This window comes from Vipera berus (genome assembly GCF_964194415.1).
Source record: "Vipera berus genome assembly, chromosome: 1".
In the NCBI taxonomy this organism is placed as follows: domain Eukaryota; kingdom Metazoa; phylum Chordata; class Lepidosauria; order Squamata; family Viperidae; genus Vipera; species Vipera berus.
In genome coordinates this window covers 274,401,164-274,414,249 of record NC_138202.1, presented here as the reverse complement: position 1 = coordinate 274,414,249, position 13,086 = coordinate 274,401,164, and the positions used below count along the sequence as shown (strand labels likewise).

The 13,086-nt window shown below is 35.9% G+C and overlaps 1 protein-coding gene across 1 annotated transcript in view; it reads right to left on the bottom strand.

The window, feature by feature from the left end:
- PLEKHG1 (pleckstrin homology and RhoGEF domain containing G1) overlaps positions 1 to 13,086 on the bottom strand; it is a 105,218-nt gene that overhangs the window by 52,125 nt on the left and 40,007 nt on the right. Inside the window, exon 2 of the mRNA XM_081312959.1 lies at positions 1,745 to 2,277. Coding sequence (XP_081169085.1) covers positions 1,745 to 2,277 — 533 coding nt within the window. The remainder of the gene's footprint in view (positions 1 to 1,744; positions 2,278 to 13,086) is intronic.

Genomic DNA, 13,086 nt, shown 5'->3' with positions numbered 1-13,086 from the left:
TGCAGTTAGAAAATCTTACTATTTAGAAATTATTTTTATGTTATTTTACTACTTCCTAAATGTACATTAAAACAGCTTTTCTAAACATCTATTGCTACTGAACTGGCAAACATTTCAGAGACTTTTATGGAGTCAGGAATTTGTACAAACTTAAAATATTTTCCTATAAATAAATTCTAGCATTATGATCATTTCATTTTTTCCTCTTTGATTAAGATTACATCTAGTTATGCTTTCAAATGAACACTCACGTTTGAAATTTATATGAATACTTTTATTAGTAAGCAGTTCTTTAACTGAGAATAAAGGTATTTAAATATTATGTCAGCAGTATTAAACATTTAAAATGCCTCCCTTATTTATACAATATGTCAGTAGCTCTGCTTGCTTTATCTCTTTATTTCAGTTTTGTTTAAGGGTATTTAAACTTTTTTCCTGTGTGGATCTTATTTTATATCAGCAGTTAAGATATAGATATGCAGGAAAAGACTTGTTTCTACAGATTAATTCTTTTACAAGCTGTCTTTGTATATGAAATCCTGATAATCTGATTTGCCTCGCTGTCTGCTTCAGTGTGCATCATCAGACTAGTATTTTCTTTTCCAGATTAGTGATGTACTTAAAAAAGAGAATTGCCCAAAGCCATATATTATAACATTTCCATATTATGTGTAAAATGTATGTCTGCTTTGAACAGCTAAAAAAAAAATCACAAAAAAGCAATAAATAAATACTTAATCCCCACTTTTAAGAATATTGTTAAAAAGTTACGAACTAATAGAATCAAGTGATATATTCTAAAATCCCAAAAAATGAAGTCTCAAATTTAACATTTTATCATCCAGGAGATAAATATCATTTATTTTTGTGTAAACAGAAGTAAGGTGCCACCAATCCATGACTTTTATTTCCATTCAACCTTTACGGTTTGAGGTTCTAGGTTTGAGGTTCTAGGTTTTTGCTACAGCAGCAAATCAAGAAACTTCTTTTACCAGCTTGATTTAGTGGGAAAGTTCTAAAACTAGCCTGCTTGCAAAAAATAAGATAATAAAGCCTATTTCCCCCAAAAGTACCTTTCTATGTTTCATGTACATCTGGCATAATTAGCAAGGAAACTTTTTTTTTAAAAAGGAAAGAAAAAAATAGTATCAGGGGTTACAGTGTTTCAGACTGTAGCTTGAAGTCATCAGAGGCTTAGCATTAGTCTCTCACTGATTCTAATAAGAATTTTCTTCTCATAAAAACTAACAAGTGGGCAACCTCTGAGATTGCAGCTAGAAAGAAAAAAAAACTTTTATCATCCTCAGACTCAGTAATGCTAACTGGCTATGCTTTATATAGATGGTGATTAACTTTAAAAGCAACAACTATCATTGCTATGTGTTGACTTCTATAAGTAATAATGGTAACAATTCATAAAATATCAGATTTTTGTGGGATCACACATTGAAACATGAACCCCAAAAGTAAAAAAAAACAACAACCAGGCCTCAATAAAATCTGAAAAAGAACTATTTAACCAAAAGTATTTTAAAGTTATTAATTAGTAAGGCATATTGTCTGTCTTGAAAGACAACTCTGCAATTAAGAACCATGCTGTTTCAATATAACTAAAAGAGCATGTATCTACTTCAGGCTGCCTGACCTTAATTGCAAACCCTGATCCTAGTATTCTTTCTATATTAATTTCAGTTTATACATTTTACATTAGGGCTGAACTTAAATGAGGGGAAAACATACTTACTTTCACAATACTTCTTAAATCCTGCACGTATGTTCTTTCAGTCTCTAGAATTTCTTGGACCACTCTGTCAACATACAGGAGTTTTGGACTTGTAGGCTCCACTATCAATGACATGACACAGTTTTTGTTATTTTCCTTTTTTTCGGGTTTTCGTAGCATATTTGGCTTTCTTCCAAGATTGCCATCAGAGAGCTGTTCCTTAATGGGATTGCTTTTTCTTAGCTCTTTGTTGGGAAACTGCTGGGTTGGATGCAGCTCCAACTTTATGGCCCCTGCTTCCTTGTCCTGATTGAACAAACCCAAATGGCTACTGGAAACCAAGGTTGTTCTGCTACCACAGGAACAGTGGCTATCCCTGGAGGATGCTGAGGAAGATGTGGAACTGAAGCTAACTGGTCGGTCGCTGTCTGACAATTCCATCGCTTTGATTCCACAGTAGAGGAAGTGTCTGTCTTCTCTATGTAGATTCTTCCCTGTCTTCTTGGGAGCTGTACCCACCATTACTGGAGGCAACACATTAAGACCGTAGCCATCTTTATGGAGAGAGAAAAATAAATATTAATTTTGCATGTATATTGATTTCATTAAAAACCATTTTACTTGTGCACAGAAAAGTAATCACATGGAAGGAAGGCTATCTTCAGACACTTCAGTGAGTACAAGGAGACCAGGAGGAATCTTTTGCAGAAACACTGCATATAAACAACAGTCTAAGGCAGACATGTCAAACACAAGGCCCGGGGGCCGGATCCGGCCCACAAAGTGGTTTCATCCTGGAAACAGTGAGGGAACGGCCCCCACTGCCTTGGCCCTGGCCCAGAGACCCTCCTTCTGCCAGAGACCCTCAGATCTGTCCCACTCCTGCCCAGGCCCCCATAGGCAACCTTGACGCGAACGATGTAGACCTGGCCATGCCCACCCAGTAGGGCATACGCACTCTAGCCACGCCCACCCAGTAGGCCACGCCCACCCTGGCCATACCCACCCGGCCCCCTGAGGGCAACCACAATGCTGATGCGGCCCTCAATGAAATTGAGTTTGACACCCCTGGTCTAAGGAATTGTCTATCAGTAGGGAGTTCTACCTCTCTTTATTTTTAGACTTCATTTGAATAGCTTTTTTAAAAAAAAAACCACAACCAGCATTCATATCTCTATATTTGCTGAAGCAAACCCACTTGATTTTACACGTCTTTCTAAAGTAGATGATCAAAATGATCACAGGGCTAACCTAGACAAAATTACAAAAAAACAAAAACAAACAAAACAGAATGAAAGAAAGAAATCTTTAATGGATTTTAAATTAAGTGATGCAAAAAATTCCATTAGTGTAGCTTTGCCTGCCTGAACATAAACAAAACTATTATTAATCTCTGATCCACAGAAACATATAAAGGAAGCTCAGAAATACCCATCCTGACAATACAAAAAATTCTTACCAAATTATAAACATTTAATATGACAAGAAAGAAAAAAAAAACCACTGCCACACATAAATATATAGGGGGCAAGCGGAGAGATTGCAACACCTAACAACAAATAAGAATATACAGATGTAACAGTACATCTGTGAGCAATTTCTGTGGTGACTTTATCTCCTGCCTTTCTTAAAAATAAGTCCATGTATATCGACAACAAATCTGACTTATTAACTCATTTTGTTTGGACATCCATAATAACCAAACAAAAAGAGAATGCTCAATCTGCTGTAGAAATCATCTGGGAATTGTTTTGAGCTGCATTTAGTGTAAATAGTTTCAGTACTATGTATCTGCATGTTGCCATAATTATTTCCCTGTAACTATTATGTTGTAAACAACTTTACCTCCCAGCTCTCATTGTAGAAAAATGATGCTTTGTATAAGCAGCTTTTGTTGAAAAATTCTGTAAGCATATGGAAAAACAAAAATTGATTCATCTTCTCCTTGTTTTCTTCTTCGTTAGATTTATTATGCCTACTCCAAAAGTCTCTTAACTGCATTATCCAGTTTGTGTGTATGAATTTATATTTTACTGGGCATGTTGCTATTTTAGCTCCAGGAACTCCTAATAAGCCATTAATAAAGTAAATGAAGTGTCTGGTTTGGCTGGAATTCCAAGGTTTTTTTAAAAAAAAAATTTTTTTCCTGCTACTTATGTTTATTTATTAAGCTTGTCATACCCATATATTTTGAAATTTTTTTAACAAAAACTATATGAATAGAAATATTTATAATTGTCTTCTAAACACTTTGTGTATTCTTCATTTTGGAATACGCTATTGTTGAAAAGCAGCATAGTATATGAATTATTAACCCCTAGATATTAATATATTATTGTTCAATAACATCTTGGAAAGATCTGCATGTCTTTCATAGACTGATTGAAATTACTCTAAAAGACATTTTATAACAGGTGCATCCATATTTTGATTAAAGAAAGCAATACATATTGAAAATCTTCTAAGTTATGAGAAAATGTAAATCTGAGGATCCGAGAAAAAAATATTCGCGGGCTGTGGCCTCTGTAAATTTACTGATAGGTCTATCTGTACCAAGTCCTACAATTTATCCTTTTATTATTGTGACTCAATGAAGTCAAGTTGAACCATCAGTTTTATTTTCATGTTCTTGGTTAATCTGATATATGGCACATTGTTCTTGTTAAACAGATTAAATTCTTCTAGTTTATCATTTAATAAACATAACTTCTATAGTAAGTTTGTCAATAATTATTGGGTTGTTCAAATCTAAATTAGAAATTTTTAATTATTTTTAACATTTCAATTTAAGCAAATGTCCACTATCTGAACTAGTTCCTGAAGCTTTAAGGGTAAGCCACTTCAATTATCCTGCCATAAGATTGCATGAATGCAGTCATCAAGAGTTGATTTAAATAAAGGGGCATTGTTACAATTTATCTATGCAATATGAAATTAATTATAGTTGCAACTATAATTACTGAAAACTGGAGATTTATTATAAGCAATAAAGTATGCATTTCTTCAGCAAAGTAACAGAGAAATTATTTCCTTTGATTTCTGATCAAGAAATATTTTTAATCATAAAGTAAACAATAGTAGCTACTCTTCAAAAGAGTAGTTTGAAATCTGGGTAAATGAGATACCGGTAAATGGAAAAGCTTTCGTCTAATTTATCAGAAAACATAGAGCTACAAAATAAAAGTACAATAGAGTATATTTGATCAGCTGCTTTAGATATCTTAGCTGAAGTACAGAGTTGCTATTTCATTCAATCATCCTATAGCCTTTCTTCCTGTACATTACTATGTCGTCCCAGTTACAGACAGCCCCAAAGTTCCATTAAACTACATTTGGTTTGTCAATACTACACAAAGAGAATTTGAGAATTCCTAGAGTTTAGATTCTAAATTCTAAGTCTAAATCTATTCCTATAGAATAGATTTCTAGCTAGAGAAAGAAAAAACTTTGTTTATTCCAATTTTATGACCTTCTATTCTCCCAAAATCCAGTAGGTGAAAAAGAACTGCAACAGATTTTAATGTCACATTTTCAAAAGCTTTCAGAAACAGAAGCTTAGCAAATAACAAGAGAAAACCAGCTCAAGTTTGAATAGAATAGTTTTGTCTCTAAATCAAAAATTATTAGGATTATGCAAATGCTATTGAATATTTAGGATTATGATCCATATTCTTATTTTTAATGCATTTTGCCAGAAACTGAGTGAACACAAGTTGTTCCCAGTGTATACAAAGAAATGTATAATCCAGACATACAGAGAGAGACCAATGGAATACATGAGGGGATACCAGTAAATGAAATTCCACTCTTATTCCTCTTCAGATCCTGCCTGCAAACAATATGTAAGTTTTGGACTAGATTCAGGATTCACTTACTAAAACAAAACCCTTGAAAAGTGTGGCTGTTGACAGAATTGCTGCTGCACGCTAGCTAGAAAGTTCAGATTTATATTATATAGTAAAGTAATTCAGCATATTTTCTGTTTAGACTGGTCTGACCTACACCAATTGGCAGCATATAAAACACAAGGTACATTTCTCTCATCATGTTATTATTTTTTAATCCAGCAAAACTGAACTTTTTTTTTTACTTACACCAAAAATTCAAATATCTGAAATGGGCAGTTACTGCTGCCTAATTGCAAGACTTCAGACTTTAGATAAAGTAAGAAAAGAAGAAAAGAAAAGAAAAGAAAAGAAAGAAAAAACTAGAGAAGTAAGACACTGTTACATTATCCTTGAGATTCCTTTAATTTCTGTGACCCCCATATAAGAGCCTTGGTGGAGCAGTGGGCTAATGCCTCCTTAAGTAACACCAGCTGCCTGCAATTAGTGCAGGTTCGCATCCCACCAGGCTCAAGGTTGACTCAGCCTTCCATCCTTCCGAGGTAGGTAAAATGAGGACCCAGATTGTTGGGGGCAATTAAGCTGACTTTGTAATAATGCCGCTTGGGGGGTGTATGAAAGCCATAATAAGCAGGCATATACATAGAATGAAGGCTACTGCTAAGCTTGTAAGCCGCCCTGAGTCTTCGGAGAAGGGCGGGATATAAATGGAATAAAAATAATAAAAAAAATAAAAAAATAAAGGAAAGAGCAATGTGCATCCCAGGACTACATCAGCATCTGAACCCTTCCTTTTTCCTTTTGGTAGCCTTTCAATTGCCCACTGACTAACCACTACTTTTCAAATTTAACAATTGAATAGCCTCCATCTTTTAGGTATTAATTTTAAGCACAAAAATGTATAAATTAAAGTCATAAAAATCATCTTGACATACCCCTTAACTCCCTTTCAAACTCAGGAAAAAAAAATCTTTATCCATTTGTAGCATTGTTTCATCCACTGCAGTTCATGCCTTCTTTCAAAATATCTACTAGAAACCAAAATCACTCCCCTGCAAGATATTTCTGCAAAACTCCTGTCAATGAAAAAGCATAGGAAAACTAACTATGATGCTCTTAACACAGAGCTTCTGAAGTGGCAACATTTACTCAGTTGTTGTTTTTTTAATTTGTAAGAATTAATTATGTAGTTCATTTCAATAGTTTTCCTATTCTTCTTCATATTATTTGCTATCAGATGAGAAATAAACCTAAATATAACTATAATGGGGTAGATTTGAACGAAATCTCCATGACGGCACACCACCTGTGCCGTGCATCCTTTAACTCCAGCCTTAAACATGATTCAGAGGACACAAAGTCCAATGCTACACATTTTCTTAGTATCTTCAATTGACCAAGGTGTGTTAAGTTGGTTTAGTTTGGTTTGGCTAAGCTGGAAAGAGGACTAATTGCACTTATCAACACTCTGCTAGGAAATGTGTTTTAGTAATATGATCCTTTCTCACTCATAACTTTCCACAAATGTAGTAATGTTCCCCACCCTGTCTGACTTCCTCCCTGTGAGGTTACATACTGCTTGCTGACATTCTAAACAAAGATTACACACACACACACACACACACACACACACACTAGATATAGTTTCTCCGTAAGATTGAGAACTGTATTACCTCCACACCCACAGATAACTAAAATTAAAACATGCATTTAAAAAACTTATATGAACCCAGCTTTCCAATGTAAATGATATGAAGTTCTAAAAACAACTATGTCAAATTATGCTTTTTTCATCAGTAATGCTAACCCTTTAAACTTCTTTCGTCTCTAGCAACTTCAAAAATTAAAAATGCTGTAATGTATCTAAAAGAGCTATTTATATTGAATGGTTAATACTCTTAAATGAATGATAATACCTAAAATGGATATTTGTGACTCAGAGGAACACAATATTTTCATGTTTAAATGTGCACTATCTACCAGTTTAACATTATATAATTCAGTGCCTGTATTTTTATTTCTTATTTTCGATGGAATCAATTGTGTGGTCCACAGGTTGCATTTCATGACAACAAGAGAGGCTGTGTAACTATGGGCCATACACACTTTGTTTGAAAATGTCCTAATCAAATTTTATTTAAACAGGACAATATGGTCTAGAATTGGATCAACACATGCATGCACAAAAATATCAAGCTGTTGGGTGAAGAAAACACCCACTCACCCCCCCCCCACACACACATACACACCCGCAAATCCCTGAATGATAAGGCACACTCTTAAATACTGAAGATTTTGAATAGCAGTATGCAGTGCTTTTTTTGTAAAAGAAAAAGGTGCCAGAACTCACACATGTCATACAACCCGCCTTGCCTACTCTACAAGGTTCCATCCAAAAAAGGTGTCGGAACTCCGTTCTGAGCATTCTATGAGAAAAAAAGCCCTGGCAGTATGGATAGACATCCCTGCCATTACAGTTAGTCTGGGCAACAACAACAAAGCCAATTAAACCCCAAAATTATTCAAATAACAGAGATAAAATTTGCATTCTTTATAGTCCATAAACATGCTCTCTACTGCTTAGCACATCACAGTACATGTACAACAACCCACTGAAAAATACAAGAGTGTCTCAAATCAGGGTCTCCCTCCTAATTCCCAAGCATCGTGCAACCTTTCAACTCCCTCTCAGTTCAACTCCCTCAAAAATTCAAGATTTTTTTTAGCAAATCCAGTTGTCTTACAGATTCTTACCGTCTTAGAGTTTTCTGTCATATCATGAAACATCCTGGAGTCCCAAGCACTTTTATGAGGGAGAATTTTCTGCAACACTTACCTCATCACTGTGGAATGCCTCCAACTTTTTAAACAATGACTGAACTTCTCTCCCTCCTCCTCCTGCTCCCCACCCACCCAAAACTAGGTATAAGCTACCTGTGCACCCAAAGATGAAGGCATCCTTCAGTTCCAGCAGCTGCAAAATTACCACCCGGGAGCCCTCAGGTAAAATGAGCCTTATTAGTCTATACGGCTGCTTTGATAGCAATATTGCACGAGTCAGCCTTTAACTACTAAGCCCCTCACACACAAAGGTTTCCCCTGGAACCTGATTCACAACTTTCTCATTGCCTGCACTAAATGCAGTTCTGAGCATTGCTAAGAGCTTTAAATGAAACATGACATCATTCAATTCAAGAACAGGACAATAGACACTACTGTGGGTAACTAAAATGCACACTTCGCTGAGCAATGCTCTCTGCAAATTATTCTTTCGAGCAGAGAGCTGTGAAGGAAAAACATTTACCAGAGCAATTCTTACAGCATTTTGCTCCTTGTCTTCAAACCACTACTTCACTCCTAGCAACACTGAGAAAACACAAAGTAAATATGAACTGGAGATAGGTAATTAGTATCTATTTTGTATCTATTGGTACAAAAGAATAAGAGGTAGACAAAGTGGTGTGCTGTCAATGAGCCAACACCTAAGGTAAGTTGGGCATATTAAAAATGCAAATTTTACACAGCAAATTATGTAATACGGACATTTTTAGTTTACAGAATATCTAAGGAAAATTTGGTGATATATATATCTCTCTCCCTCCCTCCCTCCCTCACTTTCTTTCTCTCTCTTTCTTCCTTGCTACATTTTCAGCACACCTAATTCTCACAAGTGTGTAACTTGGCTACTGTGTTAATTTCTATCCTAAGTAAAAAACAAAACAAAATGCACAAGGGATTAGTTCATGTTTTTTCCATTAAACTTTAAAATCCAGGGCTGGGAAAATTGCAAGGGGAATCTTTCTCAAATTACCTTCTCCAAGTTGTTTTGTAAAGTCATAGAAATTCCTCATTTCCAAGAGGAAAGCAAAACAAACATTAACTTATGGATCTTTCTCAGCATCTTCTGGCACTTGTACCAGACTCTTTTGCCTTGGCATTCTCCAGCAGTGCTTGCCAAAACTGGAAGACTGAGAATGCTAAAAAAGCAGCGTGTTTCTCTTCATTTCCTCCTTCAGCATTTGCCCAAACATACAGGGAGTGCAGAATTATTAGGCAAGTTGTATTTTTGAGGATTAATTTTATTATTGAACAACAACCATGTTCTCAATGAACCCAAAAAACTCATTAATATCAAAGCTGAATATTTTTGGAAGTAGTTTTTAGTTTGTTTTTAGTTATAGCTATTTTAGGGGGATATCTGTGTGTGCAGGTGACTATTACTGTGCATAATTATTAGGCAACTTAACAAAAAACAAATATATACCCATTTCAATTATTTATTTTTACCAGTGAAACCAATATAACATCTCAACATTCACAAATATACATATCTGACATTCAAAAACATAACAAAAACAAATCAGTGACCAATATAGCCACCTTTCTTTGCAAGGACACTCAAAAGCCTGCCATTCATGGATTCTGTCAGTGTTTTGATCTGTTCACCATCAACATTGCGTGCAGCAGCAACCACAGCCTCCCAGACACTGTTCAGAGAGGTGTACTGTTTTCCCTCCTTGTAAATCTCACATTTGATGATGGACCACAGGTTCTCAATGGGGTTCAGATCAGGTGAACAAGGAGGCCATGTCATTAGATTTCCTTCTTTTATACCCTTTCTTGCCAGCCACGCTGTGGAGTACTTGGACGCGTGTGATGGAGCATTGTCCTGCATGAAAATCATGTTTTTCTTGAAGGATGCAGACTTCTTCCTGTACCACTGCTTGAAGAAGGTGTCTTCCAGAAACTGGCAGTAGGACTGGGAGTTGAGCTTGACTCCATCCTCAACCCGAAAAGGCCCCACAAGCTCATCTTTGATGATACCAGCCCAAACCAGTACTCCACCTCCACCTTGCTGGCGTCTGAGTCGGACTGGAGCTCTCTGCCCTTTACCAATCCAGCCACGGGCCCATCCATCTGGCCCATCAAGACTCACTCTCATTTCATCAGTCCATAAAACCTTAGAAAAATCAGTCTTGAGATATTTCTTGGCCCAGTCTTGACGTTTCAGCTTGTGTGTCTTGTTCAGTGGTGGTCGTCTTTCAGCCTTTCTTACCTTGGCCATGTCTCTGAGTATTGCACACCTTGTGCTTTTGGGCACTCCAGTGATGTTGCAGCTCTGAAATATGGCCAAACTGGTGGCAAGTGGCATCTTGGCAGCTGCACGCTTGACTTTTCTCAGTTCATGGGCAGTTATTTTGCGCCTTGGTTTCTCCACACGCTTCTTGCGACCCTGTTGACTATTTTGAATGAAACGCTTGATTGTTCGATGATCACGCTTCAGAAGCTTTGCAATTTTAAGAGTGCTGCATCCCTCTGCAAGATATCTCACTATTTGTGACTTTTCTGAGCCTGTCAAGTCCTTCTTTTGACCCATTTTGCCAAAGGAAAGGAAGTTGCCTAATAATTATGCACACCTGATACAGGGTGTTGATGTCATTAGACCACACCCCTTCTCATTACAGAGATGCACATCACCTAATATGCTTACTTGGTAGTAGGCTTTCGAGCCTATACAGCTTGGAGTAAGACAACATGCATAAAGAGGATGATGTGGTCAAAATACTCATTTGCCTAATAATTCTGCACTCCCTGTAGTTTCTGGACAAACTTCTTTTCTGGCTCCCATACATACAGAGGTAAGAGATATGGGGGAAGCCACAAGGCAACATGAAATGTTTCATAAAGGCAAATTGTACTACCTCTTTCATTCAACAAAGCTCTTCATCAGAGTGATTCTAAGCTGCTTTGTAAAAAGCCTATTACAAACTAGATATTGGTGTATTGTCCACATCAGCATCCCAATTACAGATGATTTTCTCTCTCCATTCACAACTGACTCCAAAATTAATTAGCTTTTAACATCTGCCAAATGCCTACACTCTCGGCTGAACTCAATACTACTCCCTCCTACTTTGATTTAATGGTGAAGCAGAGATAGCATATGCCCTTTTATTACATTTTTAATGAGAAGCTGTAAGTCTATTTAATGCATATACTCCAGAGCTTAAAATTTTAAAAAGGCCACAAAGGCCCTAAGATAGCACTCCAAAGTATTTTCTCCACATAAAATAATCCCACAAGAGTAGATAATTCCTGCAGAAAAGAGTCTTCTATGATTTGTGGCAGACAGTCCTAAATAATATAGTCAGTTGTTTTCCCAATATCAGTTGTACTGTACAGTCCTGAGGAAATTCTTTCAATTTTCGATAAACTTTTCTGAAGGTCACAAAGGTGCGACAAGAAACACAGGCCTACTTTATCTGATGCTGCTGCCAAGAAGAAATTTTTTAAAAAAATATCTCCCAATTAGAAATAAAAACCTTTTAACAATTCGTCTGTCATTAACTCTTCCATTTATAGCTGATACTCTTATTTTCTGTGGCATTTGATCTCCAAAGGCAATAAAGGCAAAGGAATATCAATACAAATTTGACTCAGCAATTTCTTAGCTGCATGATCCACCTGTTTGTTGATTCAGGACTTATAGCTCTAATTTTGGCCCAAGAGTTCATCATTTCCCAAACATAAAAAATAAAAATAAAAACCCAAACTTCACTTTGAATAGTCTCCATCCCTGAGAAATTATCAGACAGTATCATTGCTATCTCAGATCTTACATTCCTAATCCATTCCAATACCAACTCCTTGTCTTTAACTCAGCTAACAGAACGGAAATCTATCTGAAAACCAACATTCTTACAAACCTCAAAAGCAGGACATAAAAAGCTGCTTTGCTTTTTAACCCTACACCCTTTGCTTCTGTCATACACATAAACTAAAGAGTGCTTGCTTCAGTAGCCACAAATATGGGCAAAGACCGTATACTTAGAAGTTATAGACCAGATACTTTATTTTTCACCCTCCCACCAAATGCTTCATAATCACAAAACCATTTTAAGACTAAATTATAAACTGAGATTGTAAATCTGAGAACATGAGAATCTCTATCCTGTCACCTACCCATCCCGCTCCCCAAATTGAATTTTAGGTGTTCTGCATTGCTATTTAATTTTATACACAGATATTTAATCCTATCCTGTAATTTATTCCACAACATACATTTCAACAATTTTCTTCACAAATGTTCACAAGCTGGTCTCTTGTTACTCCTGGATTCATGCTATTGTGTCTTTTAGGGTAGTTCTATCATTGTTATGATCCTATTTCACATTTCTAAAGCCTATAATTTGGTATGGCTTTATTACTAAAGTTTATTACTACTGGGTTTTTTTATAGCCTGGTTTGGGATTATTTTTTTATGGAAGTAGCCTAAAATACAAATAAACAAATAATGGACAGTATCCAAAATTTTCTAATTTTCTAATATCTTACAACATGATCATGTCACCAAAAGATATTTGTCATAACAGCTTATCCTTATTTTCCAGAGTAAAATTGTTGAAATAGTTTCCAATAATTCTTAGAACAGGGAAACAAGGAAGGGAGAAATGTGGACATTTTGGAAGATTATTTTATAAAGGGACAGTTTATGACATAAACAGTTTGTGTTTTTAT